Source organism: Plectropomus leopardus, chromosome 18, assembly GCF_026936395.1.
Source record: "Plectropomus leopardus strain MGB_pleo_1.0 chromosome 18, ASM2693639v1, whole genome shotgun sequence".
NCBI classification, from domain to species: Eukaryota; Metazoa; Chordata; class Actinopteri; order Perciformes; family Serranidae; genus Plectropomus; species Plectropomus leopardus.
Window position 1 is genome coordinate 30,840,817 of NC_142193.1, and position 21,688 is coordinate 30,862,504.

The window sequence follows — 21,688 nt, forward strand, 5'->3', positions numbered from 1 at the left end:
TTCCCTCCTGCGACCTGATTGGCTGTTAAATCATGCGAATGATCTGATAAGTGAAGTCACGAGTCATTGGTGTGAAAGTCAAACTCGAGTTGCGAGTCTTTTTTGATACTGTCGAGCTGATTCTGAGGTTATTAAATTTGTGACTTGAGTCCAAGTCATGTGACTCGAGTCCACACCTCTTGGAATGAAGTACTCGGATCTTTGACTGCAGTCAAAGTACTACTTCCTCAGTGTAGATATACTTGGTTACACTCTGATGATCTGAGTCTGTCAGATAAATGCAGTAAACTGACAATATTTAATGTTTGTTCAGATTGTCGGATATCTTTTAAATAAATCAAGTTTCTGATATTATTGCAAATAAAGATTAAAAAAAGATAAAACCAAAGAATATAAAAGGGCACTAAAGCGGCAACTTAGAGTGTACGAGGAGCACCTGAACGCAGCAGTACACTCCTCTCATCGATTTCCCGCGCGACCCCGTTTGCTCCCTTATTGCGCGCACCTTCGTGCACGCGCAAACACGCACGCGCGTGGATTCAAATTTCTGGGGGTTTTTTCTGCAAAATTTGTTTTAAAGTCAGTAAATACAAGTTTTCATGATGTAAACTTTAATTAATTGCTGTGGAAAATTATTGGAGATGAAATTGCAATCCCAAACAAGCGGTCGTGTTAAAGCAGCAGCAGAAAATACTGAACACTTTGAAGGGATTTCTTTTTTCGTGCATTATATTTATCTGTAAACTTTTTTTTTTTTAAAGTTCAAACACAAAATAAAAAAAAAAACACCTTCAAAATTGTCTTTGAACACAAAATATAAGACTAATGTTTTTTAAATTCCTTTCCTCTAAAGCATTTCTGATTTACACAATTTAGTGTTGCATATCATCTATTATTATGTTATTGTGTTAATTGAAAACGTTGTTTGTAAAACACTTTGTAATGCACTTCATGTATAAACTGCACTGCAGAAATCATTTATATTACTACTGTTGTTTTTATTATTGTCATAATAATAATAATTAATATTATTAGTTGTAGTAGTAGTAGCAGTATCATTATTACTATATTAGTGTTATTTATTATCATTATTATAATTAAGTAGTAGTAGTAGCAGTTAGTAGTAGTAGTAACAATTATTATTAGTAGTACCATTATTATAAAAGTGAGTATTTTCATGATTTTGGAGCACCCCCCCATGTAATATTTAAAATTGTGATTTATTCCCTTGATTTAGAAATTAATCAAGCCAATTCGCTCAGGTTCAAAGTGGCTAATCAGAAACTCTTTTTAAAAAAATAATTTCTGTCAGATAAATGTAGCAAATATACAAAGCATGTACTAATACAACTCACAGATGCACTAACGTTCAGTAGTACCACAGGTTGTGGCACCAGTTAATTAAATTAAGTTTAAATAATAAAGTTATAAGAATCGTAAATGAAGTCAGAAATAAACAAACTTTCCTTTGACTTGTTGTGTTTCTGATCGATGTTAAATTGTTGATGAACAAACCAGCAGCCGGCTGTAAAAACGAACCCATTGCTTCTTTATTAGTTAGTCATTTTACAGTAGTCACTCATACGTAGCTGCCTTGAGTTGGTCTTTTTGTGTCTTTTTACTTTTTGTTCCAACTTCTTCCTCATTTTTTTTCATCAACACAACGGAAGAGTCATGGACAAAGTATCAAAAAGAACAAAAAACAAGAGAAATGCCCCTTTTCACAACAAAAACTACATTTGGCAAAAGGTGAGGATGATGACGAAGATGATGATGGTGATGAAGATGACGATGAAGATCCAGTGCATCTTAGACAGATTCAGATTTTTACTAAGATCAGAGAACAGACAGAAGGTGAGATGTCGGGGCATCTGATTGGATAAGAGCTTTCGGGAGTCAAGGATTTTTCGTCCAATCAGATTTCATCTCCTCACTTGTTGCTAGGTGAAGTTTGAAGCCGTGTTTCGCATCCTTGTTCCCCACATTACAGTTACAGTAAAAAAAAACAACTAAATCACAACTGAATACAAAAAATAAAATATAAAACTGACCTTTAAACACAGTAAAACATTGATCTGGTGTGTTTATGGCACAACAAGGCGTTTATGGCAATTTAACATTTAACTATTAATACTTTTTATTTCATGGACTACAGCCAACCAGCTAACACCGCCCAGCTAGCCAACACGAGCTAGCTCAATTACCTCTGCCACACTGCTACAATACTTATAATAAAAATATGTCAAAATACTCCCACATTTCACAGTTTACTCTGACCAACTGTCCGAAAAAACAAAAAAACACAACATTCAGTTTTGATGACATAGAAGACAGAAAATGAGCTGAATACTGATTGGGGGGTGGGGTTATTAATTCCTAAATGCTGTAAAACATTCAGTGAATTATCAGAATTGATATTTTATCTATTGATTCACTTGACGATTTTACAATAATATAAATCTTAATTTGTGCCAAACAACCTCCGCTATTTGTCCTGTAGCAACCTTAGCCACATCTATCTTAGATCACCTGATGCTAATGAGGTAACAAGCTAACGAAGACTTTGATAATGATTCATGGCTGTTTTCCCGCTCTTTTTCAAGACATAATTTAAATTGTAAATTTTGTTTTACCAATTTGTTGTAATTTTTTTTGCAGAGTTGAACAATTTAACAAGCAAACTAATGACAACCATGATGCTAACATGGCACCATTTGGGTAGCACGGAAAATGCTAACTAACATGGCGCAAGCATTAGCTTGATATCTAAGATTACTAATGAGCTAACAGGTTATCTTGCCAGCGTTGCAGGTGTACCAAATTAAGTGGCATTTGACTGCTGTGATACCATTTCTGTGAGGAGTTAGCTAAATCTTACCAGCTAACTTTAGCATAACCTTCAATCTCAAATGCTTAATCTGTAACAAGCTAACATTGGTTAGCTAGCTAGCTAGCATTAGGTTGTTACCTCAGATGGGCAAATAACTTGGCTCATTTACAGAGAAGGTCTAAAGTTTGGAAAATTAATTAGTACATTCAGAAATACTAGCTAACCAGTAGTTAGCTACATATTCGTTGGCTCACAAGCTAACGTTTGCATTACTTGATAATGGCTCTTTTCCTCTGAGTAATTCACATGTTCTTCATTAATTTGTTCTTCAGTTCTAATTTTTCTGACTTTTTTTCAGTAGTTAATATTTCCCAAACTCAACTGCCTAGGTAGCATGCTAACACTAGTTAGCTAGCTAGTGTTAGCTTGCTTCTTTAGCTTGCTAACTGGCTAACAAAACAGTTAATTAACAACTCAGATCTTAAGTTGGGCTAACTTTGAAACCACCAGAGCTAAATTTAATTCAGCTTGTAGCTAATGTTAGCTAGCCGCTAACAGCAGCTGTTTTGGCACTCATGCTCTTGAATTATTTTAATCGTAGATTTAATTTTAGTTTTTTTTTCGTCAGAGAACAGTGCAGCAGAGGTAACACAACAACAACTGAGACCGAACACTGGAAGCTGACGGGCTACATCACATGACGCTAATATGAGACTATGAGGCTAACACGCTAACCGACATGCTAGCAGTACAAAGCAGCCCATCTACTGAACTCTACTAAACTTTTATTATAATAAGGGACTGTTCGTTATTTATGAGAGGGGAGGGGTGGTGCAAAAAAAGGAGGGGCATGTGAAATAATTTTTTAAGCACTAAGGAGGGCTTGTGGTTTTGATTTTGGCTTTAGGGAAGAGCTTGACAACTTTAAATGGATGAATTTTGTATTTTCTTTTCAGACCATGAATCGGAAGGCTTGTTTTCTTTTAAAATAAATCACCAAATTTTTAAAATTAAATAAAAAAGCCAAAAATTTTGAGGGAAAAACAGAAATACGCCATTTTTTTGTAAAGATAAATAAAGTGACAACATTTTAAATAAAATAAAAACTGCCACATTGTTTTCAAGAAAAGATTCTTTCTTTAAATATAACCAAAATTTATCATTTTATATTATTGATGACTTTAAAAGAAAACATTTTGGCGATATTTTTTTCTTGAAAATAATGTGACAATTTTTAAAGTAAACAATTTGGCTTTTTTTTTTTTTTTTAAAATTTGGCAATTTTTCGATTTGAAACTTGATGTTTGAAATTTATGTTTCAAACATCAAAGAATCAGTTTTTAAAATCAAATAACTCATTTATGGCGGAGGGAATTTTCCCAAAGCCACTCACCACCGTCCTCTCACTAATAACGCACAGTCCCTTACTGTAGTCCATGATGAGTTTGGCTGCGGTTTGATTTGTCGTGTCTGTCTGAACATGAAACAGTAGGAAGTAAAGACGCTCTCAGTGCCGCTGCCTCGCACACAGACAGCCAGTAAACAGTCACAGTGAACTCAAGATATGATCACAAACTTCAGGACCTCGCTCACCAAAAATAAAGTTGCATCCAAAAGCCAAAAACTTTGCTTTAAACAAAGATCCTGATGTGAAGTCCACTGATTTTTCATAAGTGAGGCCCCTGGGAAAACTACAGGAGCCCATTTTAGCCAAAAAACCCAAAAAACTGATATGAATTTAGAAATAAATATAAAAATACTCACGATCAAAGTTTAACTTTTCAAGATTAATTTCACGACTTTCTGAATCATTAAATTATAAAACAGTCAAGATCACGATAGAGAGTGAAAAGGTGAGAGAATTATTAAAAAGTATAAGATTATGAGACAGAAATCTGGATTATGCAGCAATAAATTGACAGTCTAACTACTGATTTGACTTTGATTAAGGAGGTCAAGATCTGGACTCTGATTAAATAATCTTTTTGATTTTTAAAGAAAGTTATTAGACATTAAATCAAGATTAAAGAAAAGTCAAGATAATGAGTAAAAATGCTAATTTGACAGTAAATGAAGACGATGAGAAAGTGAAAATATGGTGACTTTTTCCAGTCAGAATTATGAGATATTTAAGATTTTAAGTTATTAAGTCAAAATCAAGATTCTGATATAAATTACACAGAATATTAATTATGATTTACTAAAGTAAAATACAAAATCCTGAGATCGTAATTATGAGATAAAAGTCAATATCAGAAAACAAATCGAGATTATCGGACATAAATCAGGGTTACAGGATGAGTTGAAAGCTGAACTTTTTCTGTTGAATTGGAAATTTTTTTTTTTTAATTCATCGTCACTTTGAATTAAAAATCATCATGACAAACTAAATTAAGACGACAGAAAAGAGTCAGGATTATGAGATGAATTAAGATTGTGGGAATGTGAGAAGGAACTGTGGCTTTTTAAATCAGAATCATGAGATATTAAAGATGTTAAATCAAAACTCAGATTCTTCATTTTGATTTATTTAAACAAGAGACGGAAAGATTGAAAAATGTCGGTGAAAATGAGAAATATTAAAAAGATTCATGGAGACTGAAGACATAAATCAGGATTATGGGAAGATGCGTTGAAAGGCTGATTTTTGAGAATCTGATTTAGAAAGTCAGGATTTGGTCTTTTTTTGAAATTGTCATTTTGAATAAAAAATACGACTTATTAGGAACTAAATCAAGATGACAGAAAGCCGAGCCAGGATTATGACATAAATCAGGACAGCGACGATTTAAATCAGAATTCGGAGATATTAGATATGATTAAATAGTAAATCAAGTAGTTTCCTAATTTAGATTTATGAAAATAAGATTAAAAGTTTCCGAGGAAGAAAGTCAAAATCAAAGAGACCAAATCGAGATCCTGACACGGAGTGTCGAGGAAATGACTTTTTTAGTGACGTTTTTGTGTCGTGAGTATTTTTACTTTGACTTTACTTTTCCAAACTTGTTTTTTTGTTTTGGCAGAAATGAGCTCCCGTAGAAACAGACTGAGATCGTTCAGAGTCGTCTGAACGATCGCAGCCGACAGAAGAAAAAGTTTGTCGAATAAAAACAGAAAAAACAGGAATGTGTGTTTGGACTGACGGAGCGCCGCCATGGCAACAAATAAATTAAAGAAAAACTCCTGAGAAAACACCAACAAGAACTCCGCAAAAGAATCTGATCAGAGGTGACAGACACACGAGGAGGAGGAGCAGGAGGAGGAGCAGGAGCAGGAGCAGGAGGAGGAGCAGATAAATGAATGAGGCGAACGTTGAAGACACTGAGGCTCAGATTCAAACACACACGCACGCGCACACACACACACACGCACACGCGCACGCACACACACACACACACACACACACACACGGCAGCTGTCTGGTGTGTTTACATTCACGATGACGGGAGGAAATGTGGAAATCTGACTGAACACCATAAACTCTCATATTTCTGTTTGAGGAAAGGCGTCGTGGATTCACGCGACCGCAGACAGATTCATCAGCGTCGATTCAGATTTCGTTTCTTAAAAACGTCGCTGATGGTTTTCTGCGTTTCTCTCTGCGACTTTTTTACTGTCAATCTGGCGAAATTAAAACGACGTCACTTTGGACTCGAGAAAATGTTTCGCAGTTTCCTTTCAACCCGCTGAAACCCGGGTCAGCATCACTTTTCCTCGTTCACATTTAAATCGTTCAACTTTGAGTAAATTGGTGCCTTTTTTTTCCAAACACGTGGGGAAAAAAGGCAATAAGCAACTTAGTAAGAAAAGTCCAGCAAATTGCATTAAGTTGCTAGATTTTGAAAAAAAAAAAGAGAACTATATTTCTAATTATCATAATAACATATTTTAAAGTATTTTACAGAACAAAAAATAAATAAATTCTACATTTTTATGCATTTTTTTCAGGGCATTTCTCAATTGTTGTGTTTTTTACTTCCCTGTTCATTTTTATTTGGACTTGTTTTATGTGTGATAATTTTAGGTCTTTTTATTGTATTTTTTTTTTTTTTTTACTAATTTCTTGCTAATTTTTGGTTCACTTCTCATTAGGTTGCTAATTGCCTTCTTGCCATGTTTTTGAAAGAAAGGAAAGTTCGGGTTTCAATGGGTTAAGCGGTGCCAGACCTCAGAGAGAAAAGACGATTCAACATTTGAGGGCGTCCCGCTCCCCCACAGGTGAGTTAGCCTAGCTTAGCACAAAGACTGGAAGCGGAGGGAAAGTGTTAGCCTCGCTGACAAACGAGCCCACAGGTGTGTGACTCCCTGCTGGGAGGGGGCGGGGTCGATGATGTCACCTGTCAAATCACACAAACTAAATTTGAACAACATGACTGATTTTCCTCTTTTCCCTGTTTCTGCAGCTACTGAGGAGGAGGCGGCGCCTGGCGTGATGATGGAGGCAGGGAGGACGGACGGAGGGAGGACAGAGGGAGGACAGAAGGAGGACAGAGGGAGAGGAGTGATGTCTCAAAGGTTAAGGGTCATTTACAGTAAACTACAGATATATACACACACCCAAAATTGTACAGAGAACAAATATGTACATGCTCTGGGTTTCTATTTTAACTATTACCCACGACTTTCCCAAAACAGCGTCCTCCTCTTCTTCTGTGGTGGCTGGACTCGTTACATCAGGAGAAATGTCGCCTCCTCCTCTTCCTCACCTGTCTGTAGTGTAACGAGGTGGGAGGCGGGGCTCGGCTGGACCAACAGTCACATGACCCGGAGGAGGACTTTAGCTGTTCTTTAGCAGCGTTCTGTCTTCAGGAGGACAGGAGGACAGGGAGGACGAGGAGGCGGACGCCGAGGAGGAGGAGGACGAAGCAGCGACCGTGGTGGCAGCGGAGGAAGAGGAGGACGAGGAGGTGGAGGAGGAAGAGGAGGAGGCGTGGGAGGGGAAGGAGAGCAGCTGTCCGGACTCAGAGGAGAGGAGCGAGCAGGAGCGCAGGTCGACCGTCTGCAGGGAGGAGCAGCGCCGCAACAACGGGACACACTGCTCCGTCACCTTCACACAACCTGAAACACACACACACACACACACAGGTGAGACACACTGCTCCGTCACCTTCACACATTCTGAAAAACACACACACACACACACACACACACACACACACACACACACACACACACACACACACACACACACACACACACACACACACTGCGCCGTCACCTCCACACAACCAGAAACGCGCACACACACACACACACACACACACACACACACACACATTTTGGTCGCAGAATCTAAGCTGTGGTCCAGTAAAAAAAAAAAAACATTTTAGCAGCTCAAACGCAGGCGGAAACGCTGTGGGATAAGCTTCAGGAAATTGCAACGAGTCGGTAGAAAGCTCAACAGAAACGTCAGTCGGACCCGCAGTGTTTAACGATGTTTGTTTACAGTTCGAGTTGAAAATGGCAACGACAGTGAAAAGTTGGCGGATTTAACGTTTAAAACAGTCGACCAGCTGAGAGGGGATCGATGTTGTGACGTGTGTGTGTGTTTACCTGCCAGGTTGATGTGGGTGAGGCTCTCTCTCAGGGGGGAGATGGGGGAGGTGAGGGTGTGCACCGTCTGGTCAGTGATGTTCGCACTGTGGCTCAGGTCCAACCTGCTCAGGTGAGGGACGTAACGCACCAACAGACGAGACGAGGCGTCCGTCAGCTCAAGACCGGCCAATCGCAGCTCCGTCACATTCTGGAAACGCCCCACTCTGGTTTCACCATGAGCTGCTCGACCAATCAGAGAGCAGAGAACACAGACCAGTTAATGACCTGAGCTGCTCGACCAATCAGAGAGCAGAGAACACAGACGGGTCTACCCCCTGAAACCAGAGCAAACTGGCCTGATTTCATTCAAAAACATGGAAAAAGGGCGACAAGCAATTTAATACAAAATAGCCATAAAAATTAATAAAAAGAAGTTACGAGAAAATGACCTGAAAATAAGCAAAAAATATCAACAAGAAATCAGTAAAAACATAAGATGACAATTACATGAAAATAAGCAAAAAAAAAACACCAACAAGAAATCAGTAAAAGGTTACAAGAAAATGACCTGAAATTAAAAATAAAGAAAAAAAGAAAAGAAAATGACCTTAAAAACACGCTAAAAATAATCTATTATCCAATATCGAATTAGGTCTTATTCGTTTGGGTCACCGTTTACTCATTTTTAGCGTTTTGCAGGACTTTTCATGCCAAGTTGTTCATTAAGTTTTGTCCTGTATTTTCAAAAGAAATCACACCGAGAGGAATATTTAGCTCCTGATGCTCTGTGACAGTGCGTGCGTTGCTCTCAGGTGTGTCTCACCTGTCCTGGTGTCAGGGGGCGGGGCCAGTAGCTCCCTCAGGTGTGAGTCTTTGAGGTCCTCCACTCTGCTTAGGTCCAGCAGCTTCAGACAGGGACAGATGGCCTGACACAGAGCAGAGACGGCCGGCCACGGACACCCCGAAACATTCAGCTCCAGCAGACCTGCAGACGGGACAGGTGAGACAGGACAGGTGAGACAGGACAAGCGAGAAAGGACAGGTGAGACGGACAGGTGAGACGGGCAAGTGAGACGGGACAAGAAAGACGGGCAGGTGAGACAGGACAGGTGAGATGGACAAGTGAGAAAGATAGGTGAGAAAGACAGGTAAGCAAAACAGGTGAGACAGACAAGTAAGACGGGACAGGTGAGACAGACAGGTGAGACGAGGACTGAGCCGATGGGTTCAGAGCATCTGAAGAGGAGACTGAGCGTAAACAGGAGTCACACAGGTGAGCAGGAAGTGCGGCGGCACCTTGCAGGCGGTTGATGAGCCACATGAGCTGCTTCTTGGAGATGTTGGTATATCCCAGGTTGAGGGAGACGGGCTGGCGGCGGATGATACCACTCAGCATGGGCGGGGTGATGGAGCGCTGCCGGCTCAGGTCGATCTGAGTCCACAGACGCTTATCACAACACCTGAAGAAGAAAGCAGAGACTCAGTGGGAGACCTCACCGAGACAGAGACACAGAGAGACAGATGGACAGAGAGACAGGCGTAAACACGCCGGTGTCCCCGCCATATTGGAGGGGGCGGGGCTCACCTATAAACACATGACAATAAAGAGGAGAGCTGAGGTTTCTAATGTTTATATTTCTCAGCTGAGTTCATGAGCTGTTTTATAATAAACCTGTATAAATAAATATCAGTATATATCTGCACTCCAAACATTCTTGTATATAACTTTAATTCCATGGTTCTGTTTCTTGCACTGTTACACTGTTACTTGTGTTACTTGTTTTGTTTTGCACTGCTAGACTCGTACTTTTTATATTTTATATTTTATATTTGTATCTTCTATTTCATCTGGTTTTTTTGGGGTTTTTTCTATATTTATGTTGCACCAACCCACCAGAACAAATTCCTCATATTGTGTTAACTATACCTGGCAATAAATCTTTTTCTGATTCTGATTCTGATTCTGATAAAGAGTTTACGATCCATACAGGACTCTCACACTTTTCCAGGATTTTTCCAGGACTTTTCCAGGACTTAAATATGTATTATTTAAAAAACAGTGAACAGGATAAGAACTGAATATTCAAATATGACTTAGGGACTGTTTGTTATTTATGAGGGGGGAAAAGGTACAAAAAGGTGAAGGTATGTCGAATCATTTGACGGATGTTTTTATTTTGGAGGGTGGCGTACGACTGTAAACAGCCGGATTTTGTTTTTCTATTTTAAAACAAAGACAATTTGTTGAGTGAACATGGACGGCACGTTTTCTCTCAAAAATGTTGCTCTCAAAGGACAAATTTTGGCCATTTATTTTTCTTGAAAACTTCTTGTGGTTTTTTTAATAAGAAAAAAATTGGACAATTTTTACAGAAACAATTTGACAAATGTCTTCAAACATTTTAACATTTTTTCCTTTTAAAGGACAAACTTGTGATGTCAGAGTGATGTCACTGTGATGTCACTCACCAGCGGCTCCAGGTGCGACACACCCTCATGCAGACGCACAGCTCCCTTTGGCTCAGGTGCGTGAAGACTCGCAGCCACACGTCGCGGGTCATGATGTGGGAGGAGCCGGAGTCCAGCGGGAGGCAGCTGGGCTCGGGGCAGGTTGGGGGGGGGCGCACCAGGTGCCTCTCCATCTGAATGGGCCGCGGCGGCGAGGGCACGGCCGGCGGGCTGCGCTTCATCATCTGAGAGCGCGGGGCGAGGCGGGACGGCTGCGAGCAGGGGGACGCCGCCATGGCTGACATCATGAGACCGCCTCCCCCCCCTCCTCCCCCGTTGGAGGTGGGGATAGAGGAGGAGGACGAGGAGGTGCTGTTCCTGGACGTCTGGCTCTTACTGTTGCGGATCTTGTTGCCGCGGCTTCCGCTTCCTTTGGTCCCGCCCCCACCTCCTCCGCTGTGTCTGTGATTGGTCAGAACGCCGCTGGCGTTCTCCTTCTCCCCTCCCTCCCTCCCTCCTCCTCCCCCACCCGTCCCTCCTCGTGTCCGCCCGTTGCGCGCCTCCTGCCCGTTGCTGCGCTGCTTCCCCGTGAAGCTGTCATGCTGTGAGGACGGAGGCATCTGATTGGAGGAGAGGGGAGAGGGCGGGGGAAGGGAGGCGGAGTTTTTCCTGGTCCTGTCGGAGGTGGGCGTGTCCTCATCCTCCCCGTCCAGCAGTCCTCCTTTCCGTCCCCGCGGAGGTAGCCCCGCCTCTCCTCCTCCTCTCCGCCGAGCCTTCTCCCCCCCTCCCTGCTCCTCCTCCCGCACCTCCTCTTCCCCCCTCCCCGCCTCCCCCTCCGACTCCTCACTGGCGCTGAAGCCCAGCTCCGCCAGGCGGCGCTCCCTCTCCCGCTCTCTCTCCCGCTCGCTGCGACTCCTCTCTCGCTCCGCACGCCCACCGCTGCTGTTGCCGTAGACCACGGGAGGAGGCGGGGCAGGGGAGGAGGACGAAGGCGAGGAGCCTCCTCCGGCCTGCTCCCCCCTCAGGGAGTCGTCGGAGTCAGACTCAGAGTCGGACTCGGAGCTGGAGGAGGAGGAGGAGGAGGACTCGGGCCGGCGCTCCAGCAGACACATCCTCTTGAAGCGCTCCAGTTTCTCTCGGTGGTGGGAGCGCTGGTCTGCACTCGACGTCCCCCCTGCTCCTCCTCCGCCTCCTCCTCCTCCCCCGGGCTGCGAGGAAGAGGAGGAGGAAGTGGAGGAGCCCTGCAGTCCTCCTGCTCCTCCTGCAGCTGAGGAGGTGGGACCGTTGGACTCCAGGGCCTCCTGTTTGGGTTTCTGAAGGAGAAAAAGAAAGCGTCAGCTGATCAGCAGGTCGTCACTTTAAAACGGAGACCGTCTCGGTCGTCTGTGGCGGCCCTGACACACCAGGCGGTGACCGCCTGTCGCCGTCGTTTCTGCGGTGTGTCCTGCACCGTCCGACCGTCCTTCAGCTGATTCATCGCGTTGAAATGGCGACGTCAGTGAGTGAGTTCGCTCTGATGTTCGGTTTCTCTCAGGTGACGAGAAGAGAAACATCAGTGCGGAAAGTAACGAGCGAGCTAAAGTCCGGAGGGAGCGAGCTGCAAACACACTTTTTCTTTAAGGTCAGATAGTTTTTCTTTAGTGACTGAGCACATTTCAACAATAACTTTCCAGGACTTTTCTAGGACTTTGAGGCAAATTTTAAAGCTCATGCATCCATCAATACTCCTTATCGTTCTTTTCGTTACTATGCAACAGCTTTGTGAATGTATTCGATTGAGAAAAAAATGAATTCAGAACAGGACTACAAATTAATATTTTTGGTGAATTAGTTTTTTCTTTAATTTTGTTTTGGCAATTTTGTTTTTCTTTGAACATTTTGGACATTTTTTTGTTTATAAATTTTCTTTTTTTCAGTTTTATCATTATTAGTGATTTAAAAAAACCCAAAAATATTTTGGCAATTCTAAAATTCTAGAAAAATATATATCACCCTCAAAAAAGAAACTTTTTTTATTGAACAAAACTCGCAAATTTTTCTAATGAAAATTTTTTTTTACCAAACTTTTTAAAGAAAAAAACATATTCAAGAATTAAGGAAAAAACAAATTTCTACAAAATATAAAATCAACAAAAAGGCCCCATTTATCACAGCCAGAAACTGTAAAAACTGAAATTATTGTTGGTTTTTCAAGTGTAAAGTGTTTTTTTTTACTTTTTTGGGGTCACTGTAAACTAAATAATAAAAAAACACTGAAATAATAATAATAGAGACTTGATACCTTTTTGAGGCGTTTTTCGTGGCCGCCTTTCATCTGAGAGAGAAACAGGAAGTAGAGACAGACGGTCAGTCAGAGCGGGACACATGAACATCCTGTCAGATCTGCTCTGTGATTGGTTAACACTGCACCTTCTTCTTGGGCCCGCTGTCCGGAGGCAGCTCCTTCTCCTTCTTCCTCTTGTGTCCCCCGTCCGTCCGCCCCCCCTCCTCCAGGGAGGGCGGGGCTTTCTTCTTTGGGGGCGGGTCATCTGTGAGCTTCCAGCGGCCCACCTCCCCGTTATCCAGCCGGCGTTTCCCAGAGCCGTCCGCCTGGTCCTGGACGCAAACATTTAATACAGACCGTTACTGACGTGATCACCTGATCACCAACGGCAGGAGGAAGACGCGAGACTTTGATACCACTGTGTAAAATCGTCGTTTTCAATGCACCAGTCGGGCAGATACGCCTGGAGTTATATATATATATATATATATACACATCATGTTTTATAAGGTTTTCATGTTTCATGGCTCTTAGTTTGTTTAATCTCTGTGTGTTAAATGTGTTTTACTTCATTGTAAAGTACCGTGGACCTGTGTTTTTCAAAGTGCTAAACAAACAACGTCTATAATCACTATTATTATCATTATTATTATTATTAATATTATCACATTTTCTTTGCGCAGAGCCTTTCTGGTGTGACTCTTACCTTACTGGTTTTGCCCTCCTTGTGGCACTTTGGACACTCCCAGCAGTTTGGGATCTCATCGTTGATGATTCCTTCGGCTTTGCCCATCTGAGGACACATAAACACACTCAGTGTACTGTAGGCTGATATTAGTGATAAAAACAACTAAACAGTTGATATTAGTGATTAAAAACAATTAAAACAGCGGATATTGGTGATAAAAATGACTAAAACAGCTGATATTGATGATAAAAACAATAAAAACAGCTGATATTGGTGATCAATAGAACCTGAGACAGCTGATATTGGTGATAAACTGACCTTGAGACAGCTGATGTTGGTGATAAACTGACCTTGAGACAGCTGATGTTGGTGATAAACGGACCTTGAGACAGCTGATATTGGTGATAAACGGACCTTGAGACAGCTGATATTGGTGATAAACTGACCTTGAGACAGCTGATATTGGTGATAAACTGACCTTGAGACAGCTGATATTTGTGATAAACTGACCTTGAGACAGCTGATATTGGTGATAAACAGACCTTGAGACAGCTGATATTGGTGATAAACTGACTTTGAGACAGCTGATATTGGTGATAAACGGAACCTGAGACAGCTGATATTGGTGATAAACTGACCTTGAGACAGCTGATATTGGTGATAAACGGACCTTGAGACAGCTGATATTGGTGATAAACTGACCTTGAGACAGCTGATATTGACCTTGAGACAGCTGATATTTGTGATAAACTGACCTTGAGACAGCTGATATTGGTGATAAACAGACCTTGAGACAGCTGATATTGGTGATAAACTGACTTTGAGACAGCTGATATTGGTGATAAACTGACCTTGAGACACCTGACATTGGTGATAAACGGACCTTGAGACACCTGACATTGGTGATAAATGGACCTTGAGACAGCTGATATTGGTGATAAACGGACCTTGAGACAGCTGATATTGGTGATTAACTGACCTTGAGACAGCTGGGGTGGATGATCTCGTTACAGATGGTGCACTCCATCAGAGACAGGCTGAACTTCTCCTCCTCTGAGTCCACTGTGTCCTCCTTCCCCGCCTCGCCGCACGCAAAACACACCGCCGTGTGAGGTAAGACCGGCTGGACACAGACAAGCAAGTCAGACAGGTGGACATAGATGGACAGGACATTTAATTTGCAGTTGGACATGTCCTGTCAACAGTTTGACAGATGTCTGTTTTAATGGAAGTCTGTGAGGAAAAAAGGTTTTTTGGCTGCAATACCAAGCAGCACCAAAGGGGGCGCCACCTCCTCCTCCACCTCCATCATCTCCTCCCTGTCTTCCCTCCACAACCACAAATAAACAAACAAATAAATAAATAAACCTCCAAAAAAATAATATGAAGATCAACTGGCTAAACCTGTGTGTGTCTGTGTGTGTGTGTGTGTGCGTGTGTGTGTGTGTGTGTGTGATGGATCAAAGCCAACTCTTTCTCGCTCAGAGCGCCAGCAACCATCTCTGGTTGCCACGGAAACCCAGCATCGTCGCCTGCTGATGCTATTTGAAGAATTGACAAAAAAAATCTTTTTAAAAAAATCACACCTTCAGTGTTTGAAAACGACGTTCTGACTGTGTGTGTGTGTGTGTGTGTGTGTGTGTGTGTGTGAGAGAGAGAGAGTGTGGATCATGTCGACATGTAAATGAGTGCTGGCTGCATGTTAACATGTCAGAGTGTGTGTGTGTGTGTGTGTGTTCCTGTGTGAGTGTGTGTGTGTGTGTGTGTGAGTGTTCCTGTGTGAGTGTGTGTGTGTGTGTGTGTGTGTGTGTGTGTGACATCTGTCTGCAGCTGTTGATGATTTCTGCATCAATGTGATAAAAACTTAAATTTGTATTTAAAGCACAAACATTATCCTGCTGAGACCGTCCCGATGATGTCAGCTCATTATTTAGGGACCCGTTTCCACGTCAACGGTTCTTGACTCATGAAACTTTTGTCACGGTTTAGTCCGTCCTTTCGATGACAACGGCGTTTCGGGGGCCTGAAAACACAAACTTTTGAAGGTGGGTTCCAGAGTGTAATCATTTGAAACGCCACCCCTTCTGTCGCCGTGGAAACTGGCGATGATCCTGTGAGGACGGTGACGTCTCTTCACGCATCACGTTTCAACAAACAGCCACAGTGAGCAGGCGGGCAACAATAACAACAATGGCGGCCTGCTGAGCTGTTTGTGCCGCCTCTGCTGAGGTTGTTAATGCTGTTGGTTCTCGTGCGTTCGCCATCGTCGTCTTGTTTGTTTATACTCGCCGCTCTGTAGAAGAACGCCTTCATGTGCAGGCGTGTGGTCTTCTTCTATGGTGTGTCATTTTGTGGATCCGTGTACACGAGGATCGCTCTCACGGTGTTTCATATGAACGCAGATTTTTATAACTGCAAAGGAAAAACTTTTCAGTTTTTGGTCGAGCCGTTCTCGTCTAAACCTCAGTTTCTCTCTCTGTGTATCAGTCCGGATCAATCACAGCCAATCAGGGAGCGGCATCGTAGTTGATGACATAAGCAGCCAATCAGGGACTGCGTTGGGGTTGATGACGCAGCCGCCGCCTGCAGATCAGTAATGGCGGCTCCAGAAGCAACAAGCACTATTTTCTTTGAATAAACGTTTTGCTGCGTTTAGTCGGAGCTGAACGCAGCCCCGACGTTCACACGCGCTTCTCTCTGCGTGACACGGAGGCTAAAGTCCTTTCCATACATGTAAACTTCAGTTTTGTGTGTGTGTGTGTGTGTGTGCGTGTTTGTGTGTGTGAGCTCTTCATGCAAATGTGTGGTTTAACCCTGTCTTGATGTCTTTAAAATCAAAGGAAAAAGGTAATCCACAACAAAAGAAGAAATGACCCCAAAATTATTAAAAGATGACTGAAAATTACCTGAAAATTAGACGGAAAAAAAAGAAAAAAGCGCTTTAAAAAGTATAATTCTGTAACATAAATTTAAATTTGGAAATATGATTATTACATTTTTTTTCTTTTTCCCCTCTTCATTTTCCCTACCATTAAAAAATAATTTGAATATGTAATTATAAGAATTAAAAATATATTTTTCCCTTTTTCTTCTTTTCCTAGAAAAAATCTAAATCTACTAATTTTTTTTTGCAATTTTCAGAACAAAAGTTGCTCATTTCCTGTTTTGTTGTTTTTGATAGATATCACACCAATATGCTTAGAGTTCAAAGGGTTAAATAATTGTGAAAAGATGCTGAAAGAAGAAAACTGATGTCTCTCCAGGTTTTGAAAGAGTTAAAACCAGCTCAGTCAGTTCAGAGTCACACGACAACGTTTGGATCAGTTCGAGTGTGTTTTTGATCAAACACACAGAAAAGAGAAACGGTGCTAAAGCTGGAAGCTGTGTGTGTGTGTGTGTGTGTGTGTGTGTGTGTGTGCGGTGTGTGTGTGTGTGTGCGTGCGTGCGTGTCTCACCGCCGTGCACTGTCTGAGGAGGCAGGACTGCTTCATGCGGCCGGGCCCTCCGAACTTCTTCATGTCCTTGCAGAAGTGACACTCTCCGCACTCGGTCCTCATGCAGGCCTGGCAGCGCCGGCACCGCGTCCGCCTGCGCCTCGCCCCCCCGCCAGCCCCCCCGCCCAGCGCCTTACTGCCCGACATCACCCAACAAGTCAGCTGCAGACACAGAGACAACATGCACGCAGACATTAACACACGTGGGTCCGCGTTTGTTAGGGGTCGACCGATATTTGGAGCCGATATGCATTTGCAATAACAATGAAAATATTTCAGTCAAAACTTTGAATTTTGAACTAAATTAAACACAAAACTCTGTTAAAATGTTTTCTGCAAATAAGTCCCCTGCAACATTTTTCATAAAGTTCCGTGAAAATTTAAATAAAAAGTGAATAAATACAAACAGCTCCCCGAGGTTTTACGGTGTAAAACTTCCTCCCAGACTTTCTCTGCAGGTACTGCAGACTGTCTTACCTGGTGCTAGTTGAGAAAAATTTGCACACTTTTTCATTAATTAATTTTATTGGCGCTCATTAAAATGAAACGCCGATACAGATAATCAGCAGAAGTATCAGTCCCGATAATCGCCCAGGCCGATGATCTGTCGACCCTTAGCGTTTGTGTCTTTGGATCTGAGATGAATCATGACGCCGTAATAAAAGTGAAAACATGCTGCTGCTGCCGGGAGGAAGCTGACCGACTCCACGGCCTGAACGGGAGCCGCTTCCTCGTCTGGCTGCCATCTTTCTTTGGGTAAAGGGCTGCGATGATGATGATGATCAGTCAGTTTTTGGAATATTGATGAAATCCACTTTGATAAACGGACTCATTGTAACCAAAGTATTTTTAAAGCTGCACTGTGTTTTCTGTCTCAGTAAACTGAACATCTTTGAGAAACTCATTTTTCATTTAAGTCTAACATTAAAAAAAAAAACACTAGGTATGATTACAATTAATCGATGATCAATTAATCAGTTGTTAAGAATTTAATCGAACATGCAAAATTTAATCAATTAATCGCTAGGCTATAAAACGCTGTCAAAATATATGTAATATGTTGCTGCGAGCTTTGACTGAAGATAAAATGCTAATTTTTAAGGTATTTATATATATTGCAACACATTAAAAATTGAAATAATACTGCAACATGACTAAAGAATAATGATAATATTGTACCCATTGTGCACAAGCTGCAACCCAGTCCATATATTTCCATTCAGTATTTATTTATCTGTCGTGTTTGTGCAGTTTACAGAACATGTGACTGGTATATTAATGTTTTATTTTCATTTCAGTGTTGGTCATTGGTGCTTTTCAGCCTTGTAGTTTTTCTGTTGTGTTCCTGTAAGGTGTCCTTAAGCGCTCTGAAAGGCACCCACAAATAAAATGTATTATTATTATTATATTGTTATATGATATTTAGATAAACATATTTTTTCCCCAGTAGTCTGACCTATTCTTTACTTTAATTTCATCAGTTTTGTTGTCCTTATTTTAGCTGTGAGTCTGTTTCTGTGTCAAAACACGAGAGCAATAATTAAAACCAGAGTCAGTTCCTTATATGAGTGTGTTCACATACTGAGCCAATAAATCTGATTCTGTGTATTTGTGCAGGTGTAACATTGGATGTCTCCTCTGATCAATAAAACATTATTTTATATCATCTGTCACTGACTGTAAATTCAACATGCTGGATAAGGAGTATACAAACATTTACATACATGTATTATAATAAAGTCCATATATATATACATCCATATTAATTTGCAGTATTTGTGTAGTTTACAACCTACAGAACATGTGACTTGTATATTTAGTTTTATTTCCAGGTCAATGTTATTTTTCAGCTGCTATTTTTTATACAATATTGAGATAAATATATCATTTTTTATATACGTGTGTCCATAATAATCCTGTCTTGTCCTTGTTTCAGCTGTAAGTCTTTTTCTCTAATTTTTTAGCAATTTTATAGAAAACATTTTGAAGGTTTTGTTAGTTTTTTAAAAAAATTTTGTCATGATTTTTTTTATTCTTTGAAAATATTCTGGCGATTTTTTGAGAAAATATTTTGATAACATTTTTACTTTCACAGGAAATTTTGGGCGATTTTTTCTCTTAAATTGTGGGTGATTTTGTAAGAAAACATTTAGGTGAGTTTTTTTTTCTTTAATTTATTTAGTGATTTTTTTGTTAAAATTTCCTGGCAATTTTTTTACAGTGAATATTTAAATCTTTTTTACATTATTATTAAAATCATTATTTCATTTTCTTCTTATTTATATTTGCAGAAAACATTATGTTGTGTCCATAATAATCCTGTTCCAACTGCATGTGTTTCTGTGTCAGAACACGAGCATAAAAAACAGTGTGTGTGTGTGTGCGTGTGTGTGTGTTCACATAAATCTGATTTTCTGTGTAATTATGTGTGTCCTCGTGCAGCTGCAACACCTGGACGCCCGCTCTGATGATCGATAAAACATTATTTCATGTTATCTGGTCAAACACCTCTCAGCAGCTAGCAGAAGTTAGCAGCCAACAATAATGAAGATGCGCATCTGGCTCCACTTGCGAGATTAGCCGCTAACGGCTAACAGCGTTAGCGCGTCACAGTAACATACATTTAATGAGCGCGAGACAGCGCAGAAACACCTGTAATCGTGTGTGCGGGTCAGGTGTGTTGTTAATTAAACATCACATCATGTGAAATGACTCTATCCGTCCCCATCCCCCCGGGAGCTGAGGTGTTACGGTGGCTAACATGTTAGCAGCGTGCTAGCTGCAGTATGCTTCCTCTTTCATTATCTGTCCGCCTCGGCGGAGCCTCGCAGCGGGCACACGGAGCTCCGTGGACCGGCCTCGCGCACACAAACACGCCCGCAGACACTCACCTCTTCGGTTCAGGTCGCATACTCCTCGGTTTCTCATTAGAAATAATATTAGCCAACAGTTAGCCAACGTTAGCTCCAGCGCAGCTAGCCGTCCGCTTCCTTGTTTCTTTCTTTCCGCCAGGCTGCTGCTTCTCCCGGGCTGCTTCACACGCGTCCCATCGGTGTTAGCCTCCAGTGTTCCGGGCTAGCTCCCGGGCTAGCCTCACTACCGGACCCGCTGAGGGGCTAAATGTCTCCAAACTGATCGATATATCGATAAAGTGAAGGGTGCAGTGCTGCTGCTGCCTGAACCGAGCCCATTCACTCCCCCCTCCTCCCTCTCTCTCTCTCTCTCTCTGCCCCCCCACCCCCCCCCTTAATTTTCAATTTCATTTTTTTCAGTTTCAATATGCTTTATTGGCAGGAATAGCCGGTGAACAATGTTGTCAAAACATTAATAATAACACAATTCGTTAAGGGACTGTTTGTTATTTATGAGAGGACAGGGGGTGTAAAAGGGGGGCATGTCATTTATTTTTTAGGCCCTGTGGAGATACTTGTGTGTTTTATTTTGACTAAAGGGGAGAGGTGTTCAACTTCAAATGCCCTCCAAACCTGTGGGTGCATAAGTTTGGAAGGCATATTTTCTTTAAAAAAAATCTTGAATTATTTTTGGTGATTTTTTTTTTTAAAGAAAACATTTAAGCAATTACATCTTGATTTTTTAAATACAATTTAAAGGAAACTTTATGGCTTTTTGGAAATCTTTAAACAGTTTGGCAATTTATTTTTTCTTTAAATTGTTTATGTCATTTTTAAAGAAAAAATCCAGTGATTTTGTTTTTCTTTATGAAAGGTTTTGGTCATTTTTTAAAAGAAAACATTTTAAAGCATTTTTTAATTTTTGGTATTTCATGTTTTGTTTTTTTTTCTTCAAACAGTTTAGGGATTTGTTTCTTGAAAAAATTAAGCAGTGTTTAAAAAAAAAAAATTCAGGAATTTTTTTTAGTGATTTTTAAACAAAATATTTTGGCTTTTATTTTAGGGGGAGTTTGATGATTTTAAATTCTTTTTTCTTGAAAAGTTTTTGAAAACCTTTAAAGGAAACATTTACGCTTTTTGTCTTTAAAACATTTTGGTGACTTTTTATTTTTGGCGATTTTTAGAGAAAAGATTTTGGGCGATTTCTCTCAAGTTTATGGTGATTTTTAATTAAAATATAACAGGGATTTTTTTTTTTTTGGTCTATTTTTAAAGAAAACATTTGTAGATTTTTTTTCTTGAAAAGATTCTGGTGACTTTTTAAGGAAACATTTTGGCGATTTTTTTCTTTAAAAGATTATGGTGACTCTTTTTTGACAATATTTTGTTTCTTGGGAAAAAAAATGGCAATTTTAAAGAAAACATTTTGGTGATTTTTTTTATCTCATGAAAAGTTCCTGGTGATTTTTAAAGAAAACATAGAAAATAGAAAAAGAAAAAAAAGTAGTGATTTTTTTCTTTACACATTTTTTCGTGATTATTTTAAAATCAACATTTTGGCAGTTGTTTTTAAAAGAA

General features: G+C 40.8%; 1 protein-coding gene across 1 annotated transcript; it reads right to left on the bottom strand.

Annotated features, from left to right (window-relative positions):
• Positions 1–1,526: 1,526 nt before the first annotated feature.
• Positions 1,527–20,473, bottom strand: fbxl19 (F-box and leucine rich repeat protein 19). The gene is made up of 11 exons (XM_088069311.1): positions 20,150–20,473; positions 17,220–17,420; positions 14,744–14,887; positions 13,783–13,869; positions 13,223–13,408; positions 13,095–13,127; positions 10,835–12,126; positions 9,662–9,825; positions 9,189–9,350; positions 8,384–8,605; positions 1,527–7,888 (listed from the first exon to the last, which is right to left on the bottom strand). Exons 2-11 carry the CDS (start codon positions 17,403–17,405, stop codon positions 7,608–7,610), a joined length of 2,757 nt encoding a protein of 918 aa, XP_087925437.1. The 5' UTR covers positions 17,406–17,420; positions 20,150–20,473; the 3' UTR covers positions 1,527–7,607.
• Between the last annotated feature and the right edge of the window lie 1,215 nt (positions 20,474–21,688).